Genomic DNA, 21,649 nt, shown 5'->3' with positions numbered 1-21,649 from the left:
TTACAAACACGAAAAGAAATATACACCCAAGATCGCCTTACGGCGTTGGTTACAGACCTGCGATCTACAGGAGTAAGGGAACCTGCAGTACGAACCTGTTTAAACAGGCGTCAGGGCTTCCACGAGTATGAGGTGGCGCGGAGGCGAAGAGGGCCGTTGAGATCGTCTCGTTGGTTCCGCCGCCTCAGATAGCGACGAGTATCAACGAGACAGCACGCGCGCACCGCGCAAAGCACCTCCGACAGGGGCCGTGATTAGAACTCCCGTGGTCCCGAAACAATGAAAAACTGCTGCAAAGGCTAAAAGATAAGATTAAAGATGGCACAATACATAGGAAGCATTCAAGAAAACGGCATCAACACAAACAAGGCCAACAATTAATTAGCGCAGTCGCGCGTAACAGCATTAGAGAAATAAATTGATAAAATAATTAGCGCTCTCGCACATACTATGAAATAGCGTTACACAATGAGAAAAAACGTAAACAAGACCAATTAAAGCGTAATTATCCAGTGCCCTGACGAGCGAGGGAAAAAGCACTCAACTCTGCCGGAGAGCAGGAAAAGAAAAAGGAATGGTGTTTGCAGCAGCACGCTCTCGTAGCAACGTGGGAGTAGCTGATTGGTGTACTACGGGTGTCCCTGGACTGAAGGATCATGGGACTTGAAGTTTTTGCATATAAGTTGAAGCTGCTGGAGTGTAGTTAATAAAGAAAGTTGAGCACAATACTCGCCTCCGGTCCTGACATAGAATTGTAATGCTGGTGGCCAGTGGCAGGCGTTTACATGCAATGATTAGCATTCAATATGAGGTGTCACTTTTAAGTTGGGTAAATTATTTTATCGTTGAGCTTTGAATATAGGGTTGGGATATGTGAGGGTTGTAGATAATGAAAGGGGTGATGATTGATCTTAAAGAGGGAAAGCCAGACTTAGGCATCAAAGGATGATGGTCAGGCTGAAAGAGAGAACGTGACTGAGATGAAGGATTAATGGTGGTGATGATCGTTCTGACAGAGGGAGCCTGACTGAGTGATAGTGATAATGGGGTGATGGTTGAGATGGTCAGTCTGAAAGAGAAAAGAGAGAGCCTGACGACTGAGAAACCAAGGGGTGATGGCGGTGATGATCGGTCTGAAAGAGAGAACTTGACTGAAATCAGGTGGATGATGATCGAATGACTGGTCTGACAGAAAAAGCCTGACTGAATGATGAAGGGCTCTACTGTTGTTTTGCCCTCTAGTTCATTTGGTTAGGAAATCTCTTGCAGAGCTCCGATTTTTAATGGTGAGAAGTCTAATGGTGTGTGTTCAAATATATATTCATGTGCTACTTGCTGATTTCTGTGATAAATACATAAAATAATGGCAAAATTCCAATAGAATTTTCTATTTCCCTCAACACTGCTTTTTAGGTCTCGCTCTCGAGACCTATTGTCGTCGAGATGCCTCTCAAGGGAGACAGACCGGGGCACGCGCGGCGATTCTGGTTTGTGGACGCGCACGTAAGACGCGCCTGCCACAAAGCGTTCACAGCTGGCTCGAGTCAACAGTGTGAACATGCGAAATTGCAGTGCAGCATGAAACCAAACAGGCCTTCGTGTTTAGAGCTTCGTGGCCTACCTAGTGCTGTGTTGTGTAACACGCCCCAGCCACACATCATATGTCAGGCTGTGTGGACAGTCTAGTCACATTATATAATCACACCGCCCAGACCACCACCAAACCCATCCTTCACTCTCCCTTACAGCTACGCACGTTTATATTGACAACAATAACTATAACGCCCGTCTGAATGCCCCATCCTCACCCTTTAACTAGCTGGTACTGAAAAAATGACTGTACATACAAATTAGACATTTTTAGATGATTGTATTTTTCTCTCCTTTTTAAGTTACTATGCATTATATATACTTGTCGCCTAACCCGTGAGATATACAAATATTTTCCTGTGTAAAGCACTTAAACATGCCTTGGGATGATGTCCACTCTATGCAAAACAATTGACTAAATACTGCTCTGTTATTCTGTGCATGACACCTGTCATATGTGTCGTGTGTCCCTATACACTTTAACACAATTACCGAATATTTACTCCAACCCCAGCTGCTTGATAATAGGCAGCCCTCCACCCCGGGTGCTTCTCACCTTCCACCCCTACCCCAGTCCCCACCCCAGCCATGGCCTTCCCCGGGCAGTGCTGCCCCTGCCCCAGGCGTGCACTCAACTGCGTAGGTCTGCGCTACGCCGTTGGCACGGGGCACAGCCACACCTGCTCCTGCACGCAAGAATCTCTATGTGATTGTCACCATATTTGTGCCTGTGATCTTCCCGTGGTCCCGCTGGTCCAGCTGGTGGTCAGAGGTCAGCGCCAGGGAAGAGGTGTCCATGTTGGGCTGCAGAGCCGACATGAGGAAGGTGCCGCCGAGCTGCACAGCACCCACCGACCAGAGCACGGTGAAGCCTGCAGGTGCAGCCACGGGGCACGAGCCGCACACCACGGCAATGTGCACGCCCACAATGCGTGCGCGTCTCTCCCACCCCTCCCCATTCAAGCAGCAAGCAGCCCATTGTATGCGTTTTAATATAGCGTGGACTGTACCCGAAGGTGTCAGAGCGTTTTACAAAAGGAACAGAAGTGATATAAGAGAACAATACAAGTTAACACATTGCAAAAGTTACATTACATTACATGAGGCAAAAGTGACAATCGTGAGTGAACAAAGAACAAGTGGTAGCAAACGGTGCATTACAAGAGGAAAAAGTGACGTGTGCAGGTAACAAAAGCGTACAAAGTACAAGTAGAGGTATAATACTGCAATAAATGGAGGTCACAGACCAGTGCGCGAGCAGACTTTGGTCTGTGACCGCGCTTCCCACGAGCAGGTCTGTGAAAGTGCTTCACATGAACAGCTTTTGCGCGTTCATTCAATTTGAGTGCTCCTCTCCGGAAGACCTGCTGCGTTAATTATAGGTCCTTTCTGGGAGAGGTGCTATTATTTAGCAGCGTGGGGCGCCTGTCGGCATGCTGTTTTAATGACTTTCTTTTTATTGGAATGCAGCCTGTTTCTCTTGCTCTTTTTTAAGATAAATGGAATGCTCCGAAATAGTTCCTAAATCGTTCCTTTTCCTTTAAATGCCATCACAGAAGACCTTTCAGTTTCATCAACGCCAGGGTTTTTTGAAAAGGACAATGCTTTCTTTTTCACAGAAATGTCTTTGTTCTCACTGCATTATGTGTCTACTACGTAAAGTCACATGGTGTAACCATATGCTTCCTAAAATGTAGCTCAAATTGCCTCCAACCAACTTCCTGTTCTGATGGGCGTTGTTTTCGCCCCTTGCTGCGCTCGTCCGCTCGGGAAACTTCCTCCCTGCACCAACAAATAAACAGGTCTGGCAAGCAACTACCTCAAAGGGTGCACCCACATCAGAACTTTATATTTAAACAAAAACTTTATTGAAATTATCTTCAATGGTCAAAACCATGGAAGAAGGACTCATGCGTACACTAGTTTATCGCAATAATAGACAAACATGAAGGTCCCTTGCAGTCTGCCAACTAGTGCTCAGCACTCACGGTGGATGTGCTGTCAGAACCTCACCTGCCGCCACTAATTCGTCGGCATTTGTTTTTTTGTTTTTTTTCCTCTGGCTTGTTCCAGTACGTCAACCATATAAGCCCCGCCTTCTTGCTTGCCGGCGTCTCTTTTGATTTACTCAGTCGTCATCTCGATGCTTCTGGTGAGTCTATTTCCAACCTCGATTTCCCTTTTGATTTGTGCACATTCGTCAGTTAATTTTTCCTGCTAGGCCTCCATAGTGCTTATGGTTTTGGCAATCTGCTACGTCCCCTGACCTCCCGGTATTTTTCCCAGCTGTTCTCGAGCTCCGCACTCCCACCTTAATTTGCCAGGGGTCACACCGCGAGATTACAAACACAACACGGCATTAGTACTTACATGCACACGACCCATTGACTAAGTTTTGATTTTTTTAAACTGCTCTCTTCCCTGCTCTTTCTACCATGCTTAATTGTGTCCTGCGTACCAATTGGTATTGGTCTTGGCTTTGAAGACTCATTATTCCTGTAACCCCACATGCATTCAGTGCTTTTCTCTTTTCACAACACACAGACCCAACGTTGCATGGTCGTTGTACACGCCGTACTTGCGTGGGCTTATGATGTTTTGTACCTCATCACAAAATTAATGTCTCTTATTCACGGAAATCCACCTGTACACGGTTGTGCTTCACACAGTGTTTATACAGGATTCCTTTAAATGACCCTATCCACTAGCGTTTCCCTGGTATTTTATCACCTTCAGGGGGTCTGACATTCAGGACGCAAGGTTTTGATAACATTAATAATGCATTTTCCAACCCAGTTACCGAAGCCTCCTCTTTGTTTTAAGGTTTCCGCCCATTCTGGTTATTTCTCCTCTCACTCACAAGGGCCTGTGCGTTTGCTCAATCCCCCAAATAATACTCTGCACCCATCTGCTGTTTTCGTGTGCCTCTGTTGCCTGCTTGTGATCGGGTTTTCGTGCGCCACTGTTGCCTGCTTGTGATCGGGTTTTCGTGTGCCACTGTTGCCTGCTTGTGATCGGGTTTTCGTGTGCCTCTGTTGCCTGCTTGTGAGCGGGTTTTCGTGCGCCTCTGTTGCCTGCTTGTGATCGGGTTTTCGTGCGCCTCTGTTGCCTGCTTGTGATCGGGTTTTCGTGTGCCACTGTTGCCTGCTTGTGATCGGGTTTCGTGTGCCTCTGTTGCCTGCTTGTGATCAGCTTTTCGTGTGCCTCTGTTGCCTGCTTGTGATCGGCTTTTCGTGTGCCTCTGTTGCCTGCTTGTGACCCGCTTTTCGTGTGCCTCTGTTGCCTGCTTGTGACCCGCTTTTCGTGTGCCTCTGACCTGCTTTTCGTGTGACTCTGTTGCCTGCTTGTGATCCGCTTTTCTTGTGCCTCTGTTGCCTGCTTGTGATCCGCTTTTGATGTGCCTCTGTTGCCTGCTTGTGATCCCCTTTTGGTGTGCCTCTGTTGCCTGCTTGTGATCCGCTGTTGGTGTGCCTCCGTTGCCTGCTTGTGATCCGGTTTTGTGTGGCTCCAAATGCAATGGGTGTCGCATTTGCGAGAGATTAGGCTATTGGCATTGTAAATGACAATGCCATTTATTTATCTGTTTTCAAAGCCAACACAAATAAAAATGTTGTCATTTACAATGCCAATAGCTCTAACTTTGGCAAAGGCGAGACCGTTACATTGCAAATGCTTGTTATTTTCGAGTGAGCAAATTATAGATCTGCAGAAAGTATGCATTTTCCTCGTGAGTGCCATGTTAGTCAGGATAGCCTCACTCTTTTAACAAATAAATTGTGTGGTGTTTAGTTTTAGCAAGAATGTAAAGATAACGTTTCTAGTAACTTTTCTGCCTCCATTGTTTGCTAGGAGAGATTGCTGAGGGAGGGTTACTTTGTGCCTCCCCATCCGCACCTCATTTCTAATTGTGTCACGCAGCACTATATTCTAGCATAGGTATAGCGCACAATCTCGATTGTTCTGCATTTCTGCTTTCAGTAGTCCCCTCGTGACTTCCGAAATGGTTCTGAGGTTTTCAGCATTTCAGACTGGAGTCTGATTTGGCTTGTGAAGATTTGCTTTCAGTAGCTTAAATGAGCAATTTCCTATGTTTGGTAAATGTGTTACTTTAACTGACTTGTGAGCGGATATTCTTGATGTCTAATGGGTGAGACCAGAGGATATTACCAGCTCACTTATAAATCTTCTAAAAGGGTTAAACTTCCCATTTTACCAGCATAAGCATGAGTGTCTCAGGCAGTAGATGTGTAAGGCAGTAAATGGTAGCAAGTGATTGTTGGGTATTGTAACCGTCAGTTAAGACATATTTGGGCTGTGTTAGATGTATAGTATGTATTTTGTGTTTATGTGTTTTTGTATGTTAGAGCATGTTTGAAGAGGACTCTATGCTAGTGAACTTACTGCTCATTCCTATTGTTGAAGATTCAGGATGATTAGAATGAAAACATTGTGGTTTTAAAATTCTAATATTTGGTTGCCTAGCAACTCTTAATCAGCCATCTTGTGATTGATTACATTGTAAGTACAGTTTAGAGGACTGTGGTGTTTTGCAAACTTATTGTATTGCAGAGTGTACACCCAAGCTACAATAGGTGAGCCTGCTTTGTGTGTTTATGACACAGGAACTACCAAAGGAGTAGTGAACTGCAAAGAGTAACTAATGAATCTTGGTAAATAAATAGCCAAAACTTTCCTCTGAGACCTTTCACTGAACAGCGCAAACTTGAACTTTGCCATAATCTACTCTGTGCTCCCCATAAAGATCAATATGTCAGAGAAAGAAACAAAAGTATTTTTCAAATGCACAAACTCTGACCCTCCCAATACAGGCTTGCCGATAACATCTGACATAAAGAACACAATGGATATTGTATATAAAATGTCAGAGCTGCACAACCTCTATCAGAGCACCATGGTTAATATGGATCTAATGCAGATGAAAATTTCAGACATCCTTGATGACATCAGACCTATACAATCAAGAGCTGCAAAAATGTAGATGGAGCAAGCCTGAGGACCATGGGCCAAAACTAAAAAATAAATCACCCCTTCTTATTCCAGAATCTGTACTGTACAAATGAATTTGCAGAGTAGAATATTGGGGTCAGAGCCATGATTACCATTTCACAAAACTATTGCAAGGACACAATGGTGGCAAGGAAAGCCCTTTTAACATTAAGGCCAAGGCTCGGAAATCGGAATATTCCATTCTCTTTTGTGGGCCCATCAAAATTAAAGATTTCATTTAAAGGAAGAACATTAGTGTTTCATAGACTCAATGAGCCCACTTTCTTTTTAGGCAACATGGACAATACAGAGATGGAGGTGAATCCATCCCTGTCACTTCTTGACCTAACAGTGGACAGAACATCTTACATGACACACTATCCTTTTGCCAGCTGGTTTAGGTTCCTTAACACTTTCCATGCTCATGACGAGCTCAGCTCGTCATGAGGCACGGTTGAGCTGTGCTCATGACGAGCTGAGCTCGTCATGACCGTTGGAACGTTCACACGCGGGGATAATTTCCCTGCTGTGCTGAATGTTCCAAAACGGCTGTGGTCGTGACGAGCTCTGCTCCTCATGAGTGCAGCTCCACTGTGCCTCATGACGAGCTGAGCTCGTCACACGCACAGAGGCGCCGCACGCGGACCCCTCTCCCCCGCAGAGCAGGTGAAAGTGCCCCGCAGCAAAGGGGTTAAGGATAAAAATTGCATAACTTGGGGGCACTCTTACGTTCCAATATGACACAGATAACTCTACTTTGCTGAGGGCTCTTGATATCCTGTTTCAAATGGTTTAATATAACTTAATATCCCTTACACGTTATCACATGCTCTCACCTTTTTTCTTATCCATCTTTGTTCACATAAGATTTTAACACTAGCTCTCATGTTGGCTCCAAATAGATAACATTAAATACATCAATTAAATAGATTTATATTGCTTAATGCCTTTTCACAGTGTCGGATACTTCACGAGTTTGACTCATGCTTCCTAGTAATCACAATAATATTGTGTTATTCCACATAATGTTGGGTGCTGCTAAGAAGCATTTTTGTGCCCTCTGTACCTATCTTCAAATTTTTCAATTTTAGGAAATGCTCCAAAGTACACAGTGAGATACAGGCTAACCGAGATATTTGTGAGTCTATTGTAATTATCTTAGGTGGCTGTTTCGTTTACAGGGTTGTTCATGCTTCAAGTGCAGGCCTGATGTATGATCTGCAAACCACTGTATGCATGGTTTCAGATCATACAGTTTGAGTAATAGCCAACGCCTGGATCATACATCTTGCATATCATTATCGTTCATTAGCTCTACTGTGCGATAGAGTCTCTTATCCTTTGTCTTTCATACTCTACAGTTCAGGTTGGTGGAATGGGGCAGAGGGAGGGTGCGTGGGGGTAGTGACTAGGGTATGGATTTTACTGCTTTTATTTGTTTTATTACTTTTTTCCTGTATCATTTATGTTCTGCTTCTAGCCAGTATTTTTAAAGACACCCTTGAATTTTGATTAGGTTTCCTACAAGAGACAATTTCCCTCGTACATTCACCATAGACATTCTGACTTCCATAGATAACATTAAGTCCTTAAGTAAGCTAGAGTCAGCATGCAATTACCGACCTGCCAAAGCTCACATAATTATGCTCTCCATCCATGTGAATTTGTTCTCGAGTGTCCCTTAGAAATTACAATATCCTGACACCAGTGTTTTTCTCCTTTCCACAACAGTCATACTCTAGGATGGACTGCCTATTACTCTCTGACATTCATCTACATCTATTAGCTGATACACACACAGAACCAATACTCATTGCAGCCCATGCTGCCTTTACAATGACCTTAGAGTTCGTTAATAATCTTCGAAAAAAATCCTGTAGGTTAAATGAAGAAACGCTAAACAAGGCTGCAAATATTCAAATAATCAGAGAGGCTATTAATTTTTTTTTCACTGACAACTCGAATGACATCTCTCCTCAAACATAATGGGATTCTTCGAAGCTAACACAAGGAGATGATGGACAGATCGCTGAAACTTTTCAGACACTCCATCCAACATCTCCTTGTGTTAGCTTTGTTCGCCCTAGTTGGCAGGGTATGCCCAGACGTGGGTCTCTTGCTCACTTTGCCACTGGATTCAAGTTAGCCTGGCTAATGACGGCTGTTAGCCCGAAACCGGTCCCAGGATGCTAGTTTCTGGTCCAGGGAAGACATGTCTTGGCAGTTCGGGCTGCACTGTTCCCATGAGACACAGGGTCAAGACTGATTTGCATATAGCTGTGTCTGAACTGGGGTGGCGAAGTGAGCTAAAGAACAATGATGGATTCAACCCAGATCTGTGACTGGGGCTCAGTGTCTGAAAAGTTTCAGCGCTCCGTCCATCATCTCCTTGTGTTTGCATTCTTCTAAAGCTTAAATAAGAGGGTTTCTTATCAAATTGAAGTCCAAACTTAACAAAGAATAATTGGAAAATTAGAACAAGAAATAAAACAATTAGACTTTTAAATTCAGACATTAAAAGTACAATTGATTTTTAGATTCAATAAAAAAGAGTGCATATGAATATAACAAGACCCTAAGTAATAGAGTGGGAATTTTTGTCAAAACAAGAAGAAGCAATATAACCTTGAGTTTAACAAAATTGGCAAGATTTTAGTGAATTATGTACAATTTAAATGATCCGAACAAAAACATCAGTTTTCAATGAGTTCTATGAAAATCTATACTCCAAAAATGTGCCTATCTGAATAATTACACTATAAACTATACCAAGATATAATTCACCTCTCAGCACTCTCAGAGGAAGATGCACAATTTCTTGATAAATCAATTACAAGGGAATAAATAATATAAGTAATTAAGAGTTTAAAAGTAGGAAAATCCCCTGGTCGATACTTCTTTGTAGCCCAATTTTATAAATTAGTTTAGCATTTATCATCTTCTCTCTTAGACCTGTTCATTCATGTAATAAAAAAAGAGAAAAACTGTAGAAATGTGTGGTTATTCTGTTGAAGCAATGATGGTTAAATTACCTAAAGAGGTGAAGGGGATCACGTTGACCAAAAACTACATACTGTAATTCCTAATAAACATCAACTGTTATATTTGTTACAAAATTCTTGCCAAAGGCTAAATGATATCCTACCAAAACTGATACACCCACCACAGACAGAATTTACAAAACAGAATTGTGACAGACAATACACAGCTTTTGTCTTATATCCCACAAAAAAACCCATATTTTCAAACACACCCCCTGCAGGTATAGCTTTGGATGCAGAAAAGGCTTTTGATAAAGTTGCCTGCCCTGTCTTAACACTACTGTAACTATATCTGGTTTAGGAAAGAAGTTCATCAAAATGATCATGGCCCTTTCTTCTTGCCCAATGGAAGAATTAAGAACAGCAGGTGCCGTTTCGGATTCATTAAAAGTAGAACAAGGCACAATCCAGAAATGCCTGCTGTTTCCATCACTCTTCCTACGTGTAATAGAACCACTACTTTAATCTATATGATCAAACTCTCTAATCAAAGGAATGTTTTCAATAAGTTGCCTGTCTATGCTGATGATATACTGATATTAAAAGAAAAATGGCTGATATTTCGATTCTGACATTAATGAACCAATGGATAAATACACAAGTGTCTGCATATATAGTCAATAAAAAATAAGTCAGAAGTGGGACCTCTATATATCCTCTGCACAAAAGAGTCATTGGGGGATACAGACCCATTTTCCCCATCTTTGACATGCGATTGAGAAAAGTCTACTATATCATTTACAGCTACCTGCCATTACAATGACAAAGAAAATGAACCCCTTAAAGGCCTAATCTTGGATAGTAAGAAGTCCTTCTTCAAATATATAAAATAAATAGAAGTCTAAATTAAATGCACCCAACTTTAGCCTTACTTTGGTCAAACAAAAGAATAAAGACTGATAGTGGGACCCTTCCCATTCGCCGCCCCGCTCCCGCCTCCCAGCTGCTCCTCCCTCGCTCTCCCCCCGACTCCCACTTATGGCAGAGCGGCAAACGCGCAGCGTTGACGCGCAGCGGGTGCGCTGATTGCGCGCCAAAGGCGCGCCAAAGGCAAGCCCGTCTGCGCCCGTCCGCGCCTGGCCCGCGCCCAGAGCCCGGCGGCGAAACTGAACTCAGATAAGACGGAAGTCCTCACCCTGGGATCATCACCCTCCGCCTGGGACGACTCCTGGTGTCCCCCTGCCCTGGGCAGCACACCCAAACCAACGGACCACGCACGCAACCTGGGCTTCATCCTGGACTCCTCTCTCTCCATGACCAGACAAGTCAACGCTGTCTCCTCATCGTGCTTCAACATCCTGCGCATGCTACGTAAGATCTTCCGGTGGATCCCCACTGAGACCAGGAAGACGGTCACCCAGGCCCTCGTCACCAGCCGACTGGACTACGGCAACTCCCTCTACGCCGGAACCACTGCCAAACTCCAGAAGAAACTCCAGCGGATCCAGAACGCCTCAGCAAGACTCATCCTCGACATCCCCCAACACAGCCACATCTCCGGACTCCTGAGAGACCTGCACTGGCTCCCGATCAACAAGAGAATCACGTTCCGACTCCTCACCCACGCACACAAAGCCCTACACAACCAAGGCCCAAGATACCTCAACAACCGCCTCAGCTTCTACACTCCCACACGCCAGCTCCGTTCGACCAACCACGCCCTCGCCGCCGTCCCCCGCATCCAAAGAGCCACCATAGGAGGAAGGTCCTTCTCCTACCTGGCCGCCAAGACGTGGAACTCCCTCCCGACACACCTCCGCCGGACTCAAGACCACCTCGCCTTCAGGAAGCAGCTCAAGACCTGGCTGTTCGAGCAGTAGCGGACCTCCCCCCTCCCCAAGCGCCTTGAGACCCTCCGGGTGAGTAGCGCGCTATATAAATGCTCTGATTGATTGATAGTGCATTAGTCTCGCGAGAACAATGACTAAAATAGGAAAACGACTATATCTCATCGTCTGGCACCCAACAGGATTCCAAATATTTCATTAATCTACAGCATTTAGTCCGTAACAAGGTATTCCACAATTCCCTAAATTTAAAAGTTGTTACAATGACGATAAACTACCTAGACCTTAACATCTCTTTATCTATCTTAATCTCTATGCTTCATAAAAGCAGTCATTTAGTATCGCAAATACATCAGAATCTTTGTCCCAAATTGTCTAATTTAATGCTGTACAACAAATTGACATGGAACCTATCCCAAAAGCCATTTTGGATACAATTTGGAAAGCACCTTCCATGGCCTAAGCAGAATTTGTTTTTACATAGCTTAACTTAACAATTAAATTAAATTGTTCAAATCTGATGGATAATGATACATTTTGGAATTGCACTGGTGGATAGAAAACATAAAAAATGATTTTTTTTGTAATTGTTCCCTCTTTCCTGACTTCTGGCATGGCATCAAAGAATTTATGAAGAAAGTTTTCCAAAGCACAGTAACCTTAGGGTTCAAAAGAATGGGATTCAGTTTACACGATAATATGTTCCCCAATTTAAATTCATCACTTAATCGATGTAGTGCTCACTATAGGTATTACATTAATTCTTTGCAACAGGGAATTTTTCGACGTCTCCTTTCATGCTTGGTGGAAATAATTATGCCACATTGAGAGAGCAGCTAATATTGCACAGTCCAATTCTTACGGGCTTCCCTCTGCACGTCATATGTGTGAGAAACTTGACAAATACCTATATCATAAAAAATGCCCTTGAAACAACTCCAAACCAAGATTTCACATCTCCAAACAATTTAAGCATGGAAAGTAATCTAAACTGACTCCTCAATTCAAGTGGAGGCACACTCACACATGAACTTGTAGTATACAAAATTTGTGTAGATTAACTTTGGAGATATTTATCATGGTTGACATCATGCTGCTTATTTCAATTTACTTTTTGTTCACCTTTATTGCATCTGTATTTGTCTCTCTAAAGTCTCAATATAAATGTTTTGAAATCAAAAAAAGAAAAGAGACTGCTTTGGACTTTTTTTTATATTTATGCAGATTACAGTACTTTGCCAATATATGAAACACAAAAGAAAAATGTTTCTCCCATGGTCATTTTGTCTTAGTTTTTCCAACTCGTGAACAATGCTTTTATTAGTAGACTGTTAGCGCTGGTACAGCTATTGTAAAGAGTGTATTACAATTTAATACTCTACATTCATTTATATAATTTGATAACTAGCGCACTGCAAAGAAAAAGTCCCCTCTTGAATGACATCTGTCGAGAAGCAAATTAACGGTGACATTAGGTAGTTCATTAATTCAGAGTTTAATATTATGGTTTTGTTAAGTGCCACCTGCAGTTCCTTCCTCACTAGGCAGCTGGGGAATATGAAAGGGATGCCGATGTGAGGAAACACAGGACTTAAGATTTTGCAAAAAAGAAAAGGTTAATTTCAAAATATTTAATGGATACAATAAGGAGGCTCCACAAGATTACCACATATACTGGAAATGAATGGGCTGGCTGAGTAATGGCACTGAAGAATTATTAGCTCTAAAGATGACCTTAAAGAACCAGAATGTATATATGGGGTGAAATTGAAGATCAAAATATATCATGTTAGAGAAATGCATGTCATGCCCTGTGCTTTATAACCCACTCCCTCTTTTCAGAATCCAATGTACTATTGCCAAAGTAGGTCAAATGTGTACTTGTCCTATTCAGTCCTAAGGATGATGTGCAGCTCAATCCTGTTGGGCATAATGCAGATAGTTCAAAAAGTTTAGGTGAAAATATAGAGCTCTATCATCAACTGCTTGTGACACATGCAGATCATTTGTCTCCTGAGTTTCTGCAGGATAGAATACACATTACACCACATTTACCTGCATATTGTGATCTCATGGGCCCTTACGTCGTTCAATGGTTCCTGGAGTTGTAACGTTTTCAAGAGGTTTAGTGACTCCTAAATACAATTTCCAGTTTTGTTGACATTTACCTTCATCTAGTTTGCTGACACAAATTTGGACACAACATCGGGATGATATCTAAGGCTTGAAGTATTTGAATATGGAGATCTCACTTACTCCTAACATATTTTGAATCACTCACATTTCTGGGCTGTAAATTAAATTATCTATATTGCCTTTAGAGGTTTCCGAAATAACTTTTCAATCCCTGCAGCTTAACCACATTTTTTGCTCTATTTTCACTGCATGTATGAATGTTCCCAAGATTGTTTTGAAGATTTCTTTCTTCTACTTTGATCAGTGTCCAGCTTGGGACATAAGTAGGAAATTTCTGATAACTGGCATGCCTTGAAAGCCATCTGTGATATTTTGAAAATATAATTCCAAAGGAAATATAAAGCTGGCCCCCTGCAGCAGCCTCTTGCTCATCCTGCTAGATCCCAGTGCTTTGTTGAGCAGTCCATGCACTCTCATGTCTCCACAGTAGACTGCCTTCCATTGCCTCTTTGAGTTGAGAATGATTTTAGGAAATAATGTAAAGATCTAAATTACTCAGCCCCCGAGCTCGTTGATGCTATCCCGGAGGGCTATGCTTTAGCTCAGATGGACAGAATTGGGAGAAGAGGAGGTGGTTTGGGGATTTTATATAAGAACTCCATCACCTGCCGTACTGAACATCTTTCCACTCCTACTGATCTCTTTCAGGCTCTGTACTTCTCGCTTAATTCCTCTCCTTCTATCTCCTTTTCTGGTCTTTTGTTTTACAGGCCCCCTGGCCCTAGGTCTGCCTTCAGCCATGATCTTTTAAAGCTCTTAGAATCGTTTGTTGCCAGACCTAATATTACCTTGTTAGGTGATTTTAACTATCACCTTGAAAATACGAACGCCGGCGACACTTCCTTTCTGGTGGAATCCTTAGCCTCATGTGGCCTGCTGCAACTTGTGGATAGCCCCACCCATTCGGCCGGCCACACGTTGGATGGTGTTTTTTCTAACGATCCTAGACTAAGAATAGGCCCCCCATCCCTCAGGCGTGGTCAGACCATCTCGAAATCCTTCTCCTCTCTCCCTTTCTCATCCGGACCTAGGAGGTGGGAACTAAGAAGGAACTACAGGGAGGTTAATAATGCAACTCTAGCCCCTTTTCTGTCCAACCTGAGGCCCCTCACCTCGGGGGATACTAACGCTACGGCCCTCAAACTCTCTAATTCCATCTTGAGAGTGGTGGATACTTTGGCTCCCGCTAAACATCATTACTCAGCCAGAAAGAGACCTTCTTCTCCCTGGTTCTCTGATTCGCTCAGACTGTTAAGGCAGGGCTGCCGTAAACAGGAGAGACGTTGGCGGGCCCATCTTGACCCGAAGGAGAGAGAAGTGCACAAATGCCTCCTTGCAGAATATAAACTAGAAATAATTGAGGAAAAGAAGGCGCACTTTGCTAGCCTAACGTCCTCGTTAAATTCCCCCCGTGATCTGTTCAAGATCATTGACACCCTCTCCAACCCTCAGACACCGTATCCCATAGTAGGGTCCCAAGAATTGTGTGATAAAATCTCCTCATTTTTTCATACCAAAATAGCTGATATTATAGGTCGCTTGAATCCCTCAACCTGGACTCTGGTGTCCCCTATCCTCCTACCTCTTTCGTTCCGGAATGTCGGGCGAATGAACATCGCCCTAGTTTCCTTAATTTTCCCCTCCTTACCCGTGAATCGCTTACTCTACTCCTTGATAAAACTAAATCTGGTTCCCCTTTGGATCCTTGTCCCCTTAAGATCCTCAAGGAGTGCAGGGAGGTGGTTATCCCTCCCCTCTTAGAGGTGCTGAACCTAGTGATCATGGAAGGAAACTTTCCACTCTCGTGGAAAACGGCGGTTGTTAAGCCCCTACTGAAAAAGGCCACTCTGGATCCTGGGGTGTTAAAGAACTTCCGCCCAATCTCTCTGTTACCCGCCCCTGCTAAAATTCTTGAGTCCCACCTCAACCATCATCTAAGCGCCTTTCTGGATGACGCCAGTCTGCTGGACCCCTCCCAGCATGATTTTCGGAGAGCCCACAGCACGGAGTCCGCACTTACGGTGGTTATTAACAACATCCGAGTGAAGGTCGATACGGGCCAGACAACCTTGCTGTTCCTGCTCGACTTCACGGCGGCTTTTGACACCTTGTCCCCCTCTGTCCTGATTGCCCGCCTTCAGGAGATTGGTGTTGGCGGCTCAGCCTTGAACCTCCTGACCTCTTTCCTTAGTCAAAGAGAGCAGAAGGTAAAGCTGGGCGACTTCCTCTTTCCTTCTAAACCTGTGCAGTGTGGGGTCCCTCAGGGTTCTTCCCTGAGTCCCACACTTTTTAACATCTATGTGGCCCCACTAGCCAGGTTAGTACGATCATTTGGCCTAGAGGTGTTGTCATATGCTGACGACACCCAGATCATGTTCTCCCTCACTCAATCGGTCAGCCTCTCCGCCTGTAACTTCAGGAAGTGTATGGAAGCAGTCTCCTTATGGATGATTCAGAACTTCCTGAAGTTAAACGGGGAGAAGACAGAGGTCCTGATTTTTGGAGCCAATCGGGACATCTGGTTGAGTGACTGGTGGCCCCCGTCCCTTGGGACGTGTCCTCTCCCGTCTCAATTTGCTAGGAATTTGGGGGTATTGATTGATTCCACTCTCTCCTTCGACCGTCAGGTCAGCAGGACTTTCTCAACTGCTGTGGAATCATCAGAGTCCTGAGAAAGATTACTCACTTCCTCTCTCCCGAAGCACGGAAGCAGGTTACTGTGGCCCTGGTTTCCTCGAGGCTAGACTACTGCAATGCGCTTTATTCAGGTATCAACAAGAACCTTATTCAGCGCTTACAGATAGTGCAAAATGCGGCAGCCAGGCTGGTCCTTAACCTCCCTAGACTCTCCTCAGCTTCCATAGCCAGGAAGAACCTTCACTGACTGCCCATTCAGTCCAGGATCTCTTTCAAGATCCTTTGCCTTGCCCCTGGGGCTCTATACGGCTCCGGCTAGGAGGGTATTAGTGCCCTTCTCCACCCTTACTCTCCCTGCAGAGCCCTCCGCTCTTCCAACAAAAACCTCTTGTCAGTCCTCCGGTCCTTCAAAGTAAGGTGGGGAGGGAGAACCTTTGCCTCCCTCGCTCCTAAGCTCTGGAATTCTCTCCCCCCCGAACTAGCAGGACAATCATCCATCACTCTCTTTCGTAAAGCTTTGAAAACTTACCTCTTTGAAGAGGCTAATCTGTAACTTGGCTCTCCATTACACACAAGCTGCACGATCTGTAGGTGCCTTGATGCCCTTGGGCTAAGTCGCGCGGTTTAAGACATAATTCATTCATTCATTCATTCACTTTCATTTCTGACAACCGTGAGTGCTAGAGACTCACAAATGTTTGCCAGATTGCCCAGTGTCACTGCTCCCTTTCAAGGGAAATGTAAACCCTTGTACCACATGAGATATATTGTGATTCCACTGGGCCAGAGGTAATTTTAGTCTATAGGAATAGCAATCTGATTCCGATTTTTAAATAAGGCTGTCAATATATGATAAATTCCCCGAAGACTCCTTAATGTGAATGATTCATTTTGCTTGTTTCAGGCTTTGGAGGAGGCACAGAAAGCTATCCAACAACTCTTTGGTAAAATTAAGGATATTAAAGACAAGGCGGAAAAGTCTGAACAAATGGTGAGTGAAAATGCATTTCAACATAATGGCGTTGGCTATTCAAATGTATTTCCATAACTGATTCAGCCTCTTCAGAAGAGATTGCTTGGGTACCATGCGATGAAATGGTTGGTCGTCTTGTTAGAAAGTTTGAGATCCCTAGGGAATTTTGGGGACTACTACAGATGGCATTGGGTGGGTTCCTCTGTGATAAGGACGGTTTTTTGGTCGCAGATTAAGTAATGTCTTAGTATTGGTTCACGAGGGCCACTTTCAGTCGGAATGCATCTCAGAGACTGGTTTGCACTGGTAGTAGATCCAGCGGTGCCTAATTAGAACACATTTGGTATCTGTTGGATGCTCGCATGTGTACCGGGAGTTCCCCTTTACTTTTGCCCTACTGTAGAACCTAAACGCACACATTAAAATGTTCAGAGGCAGATCCAGTTATGCACCACAAGCATTTCTTAACACAGTCAGGAGGCTGATACGTAGGCCAGCTGGCAATCTAATGGTAAAGTTATCCCCAGTGAAACCATGCAACCCAGATTCTAATAATTGCTTATTACATTGATCCATTACATGTGAAACAAAGAATGGAGTTTTACATGTCTTCTAGATCCCCCTCCGTAAACATCCTCCAATGACTAATGGCGACACCCACAACTGTACATCTATTATCCAGTTGAACAGAAGGCAGAATCTAGAGTTCATAGCAGCAGTAGCAGAGCAAGAAGAGAAAAGTTGAAAGGGCGTGTCAGCACCTATCTTATATATAGCTAATGTTATTAGTGTTTTGTAAATTACCCTCCTATTGTTATGACTTTAGTGAAAATTGAAAGACTATATGGCCTCAATGCCATTGTAAACTTGTGGAGTAGTATGATTATTGTATTTTATCAGAGCAATTACCATCCTGGTACAAGCGTTTCTAAGCAGTCTTGGTCTAGAATTCAGAATTTGCATTCGAAACACCATGATCAAATAGCAAATCAACTTTGCATTCTCCAGCATATTATGACCAAAATCTACTCAAAACATATCAAGAGATGGACTCCTCTTACCCACATTCCCCACCACTGTCAAGAGAATCTTGCCACTCAATGTTGAAACTAACAATGCAGTGGAATAACATGTCCCCGTGGTTTACATCTTCAGCTGGGACTCGGCCAAGAGTCTGAAAACCCTGTTCGATGTGAAGTGCAAGCATGGAGTAGACATACTATTGCAATTACTGTTACTTTTTTCACCAATTTGTCTTACTCTGGAAACTATTTGTAAATGCAGCTCCATCAGCATTGTGGTTGCAGCCAGAAACTGACTGCCTTTTTCTGATTCCTTTGTGATAATTGATTATTGAAGTAATGCATACTACCCCTATTTATGTAAAATATAATGATTAAATGTTGGAGGAGCTTTCCATTGTCAGCATTATTTGAATTCAAACAATTACCATGTAGCAGAGAGAAGAAATATTGAGTCACAATCATCTACATCATTTGTTCAAGAAAATACCCTTGGCCAGATCAAAACATGTTTTTTAATCCTTCTTGACCTATCATCAGAATTCGACACAGTCAATCATGAGCTGTTGCTAGAATGTAGAATGTCTGGAAAATAGCATGGGCTTTTCAGGGACAGTTCTAGAATGGTTCAAGTCTTTCTTGAGGAACAGCACACAGATATTTCTGGTGAATCATAACCTGTCAGCATCTTCCCCCGCTATTCAACCTATATATGTAACCACTAACAGATATACTCCGCCTTGCCAACATCTTTTTCAACATGTACGCTGATGACACTCAGATTTACATTAAGATTTCATGTTTGGAGGAGATAAAGTCAATGAATTGAGCATTAAGGGCAAAGATGCTATGGTTAACTAGTAATCAGCTCAAACAACATGCAAAAAACAGAATTCCTTCTAATTTCTTCCACCAAAAATTCACCCACTGTAAAAGAATGGACCAACTCTATCACCGGACTTAACTGCACTCGAACTTTGTGGATTCAACCAAATCACTAGGAATTACTATTGATCAGAGCCTGAACATGCAAGCTCATATCAACACGTTATCTAAGAATGCACATTTTCACTTGAATTACATTAAGAAATGGAGACCATTCATTGAAACAGCAGACCACAAAATGGCAGTCCATGCATTAGTAATCTCGAGGATTGAATACGGATGCACTACACTTTCAGTACTTAGCAAGATCACAACGGCTCCTCTAAAAGCCTGCCTCAATGCAGCAACAAGTCTAATAACAGGTTAAAAAAAATTCGACCACATCTCTCCTCACCTGAAGGCCCTGTACTGGCTACCATATGAAGCCAGAATACAACTAAAAATAGCATGTATTACACGCAAAGCGTTACGCCTCAATATACCAAGGTATCTAGCTCAGATATTGGTGTTTTCTAGTGTAATCAGATCTTCCAGGAGCGCCAGCGATCTACTTCTGAAGCCACTGATGTTCCAGAAGAATAAAACGTATGACAAGCATTCTCGGGAGCGGCACAGAGAATCTGAAACTCGCTATCTCCAAGCATCAGAAGATTACCAAACGCCGCAAGATTCGGGAAAGAAACCAAGATCTTTGTAATGAGCAAATTCCTTCAGTAACCTTTTTCCGTTCAATCTCTCCGTCTCACCTATAGACTCTCGCTTAACCTACGCATTAGCATCTGTTATCAAGGTCCCATCTCACCTTTTATTTATAGATGTTTACATTCAGTGGTGCTAACGAACTAATAAGCAATATTGGATCAGCTAGACTTGCATTCTGTGAATGTGCCTAAATCTGTTGCTGAATGATGTAGCTGAAAGAAACATGTTCGTGTTAGATTCCTTACCATAGAATATCCCCAGGCGTCTGACTGGATCTGGAAAGTTTTTGTCAGCAGTACCCCTGCGCATTGCTAGACGTCGTCTGCGGCTCCGCGTCCGTCGTCGTGATCGCCGGGATGTGGTCGTCGCAGTACTTAAATGCCGCCCTCGCGCATTGACGTCAGAGAAGAGCAGTACTCTTAGTAATTTTTTGACAAAATCTTTTGATCTATTTTGATCACTTCTCGAGTCGACCTACGACTTGCGGTGCCGATAGGGACGCCTGGGTTTAAACCTTAGAAGGAATGTCTCCGCTTGATGTTGGTGACCGACCCCCACCGTCTGTGCCTTTACTGTCTCAGGGCCAACCACGATGACAAGTCGTGCCCCGACTGCCGGGCCTTGACCTCGAAGGCTAGACGGGAGTGGTCCCGTAAGCGGCTCGAGCACCAGCAGTCTGTTCCGCGCCGCTCGAGGTCCCGGTCTAAGAGGAAGTCGAGGGACCAGTCGCGGAGCCGCAGTCATCGCCGCTCAACGAGTCACCACCACTCGTCGGGCTCCAAGTCCACAGGTAAGTCGAGGCATTCGAAAAAGAAGTCCAAGAGACGTCATCGCTCTTCCGACGCTCACGCGAAGCGGCCGGCGGTTCGGGCGACACCGCCCACGCGGCTCCGCCGGAGCCGCAAGCACCATGTCCAGCCCCACACCCGCTGGTCCCTGGGCTGCACGCGACGCCGGAGGAGATACGTGACTTCCTCGTGGCCATGAGGACTCACTTCCCTCCGTCGGACCCTGTCGAGGCGTCTTCGGGCCCCGTGGGTCCATCTGGGAGCCCTAGCGGGCCGGCGGCTCCGGCACCGTCCGGTGCTTAGGCCCCGGCGCCGTCGTCGACTCCGGTCCAGACGCCGCAGGGCCCCACAGGATCCAGGCCTGGACCTGGGTCGTCGCCAGTCGACCTTACGACTCCTCTGCTGGCGCCGACCCCGAGGATGTCGCCTACGATGCCGTCCCCGGACGTCGTCGTCCCCGGTCCGGCGTCTCTGGCACCAATGGGGGAGCAATTCACCTACGACCCGGCTCCATCATTTTTTCCTGACTATCAGGAAATGGATGACGAGGAGGCCTGGGAGGAGTCTGAGGACCCTCTGGCACTGCAGTGCCAGTTGAGTCAGGCCTGGGCAGGCAAGCTAGGGGAGGCCAGTGGTCTGGACACTTCTCCAGACACTGGATTCGTCTCTCCTCCCTCCGTGGCTACGGAGGAGGGGGCTGCTTACAGGGTGGTGTTGACTAGGGCGGCCAAGGCCTTGGCTCTTGACCTCCCTGTCGCGGCCATGAGGACTAACCTCCTCACTGAGGTGCTCTAACCACAGGCAAGCTCTTCGGAGCTTCTACTGCCTTTTAACGAGGCCCTCACTGACGTTCTGCTGGGCACCTGGTCCAAGCCCTCCACAGGCCTTCCTGTGGATCGGAACGTGGCCCGACGCCACCACCCGGGTCCCGGCGTCCCTAGCTTCCTGTCCATTCACCCCACCCCCAAGAGCCTGGTGATCCAGGCCTCTCCGTCCCAAACCGCATTCCCGACCGCTCCTC

The 21,649-nt window shown here is 44.7% G+C and overlaps 1 protein-coding gene across 2 annotated transcripts in view; it reads left to right on the top strand.

Annotated features, from left to right (window-relative positions):
- VPS53 (VPS53 subunit of GARP complex) overlaps positions 1-21,649 on the top strand; it is a 1,098,026-nt gene that overhangs the window by 322,718 nt on the left and 753,659 nt on the right. Inside the window, exon 5 of one of the 2 annotated variants that reach the window (XM_078679872.1) lies at positions 17,163-17,249. The exons of the other annotated variant lie outside the window; for it this stretch is intronic. Within the exon in view, the coding sequence (XP_078535998.1) occupies positions 17,163-17,249 (87 nt within the window). The remainder of the gene's footprint in view (positions 1-17,162; positions 17,250-21,649) is intronic. 2 annotated transcript variants of the gene reach the window in all.

The sequence above is a fragment of the Lissotriton helveticus genome, chromosome 3_1 (assembly GCF_964261635.1).
Source record: "Lissotriton helveticus chromosome 3_1, aLisHel1.1, whole genome shotgun sequence".
Taxonomy (NCBI): Eukaryota; Metazoa; Chordata; class Amphibia; order Caudata; family Salamandridae; genus Lissotriton; species Lissotriton helveticus.
The sequence above is the reverse complement of the archived record's forward strand: the minus strand, read 5'-3'. Positions and strand labels throughout refer to the sequence as shown.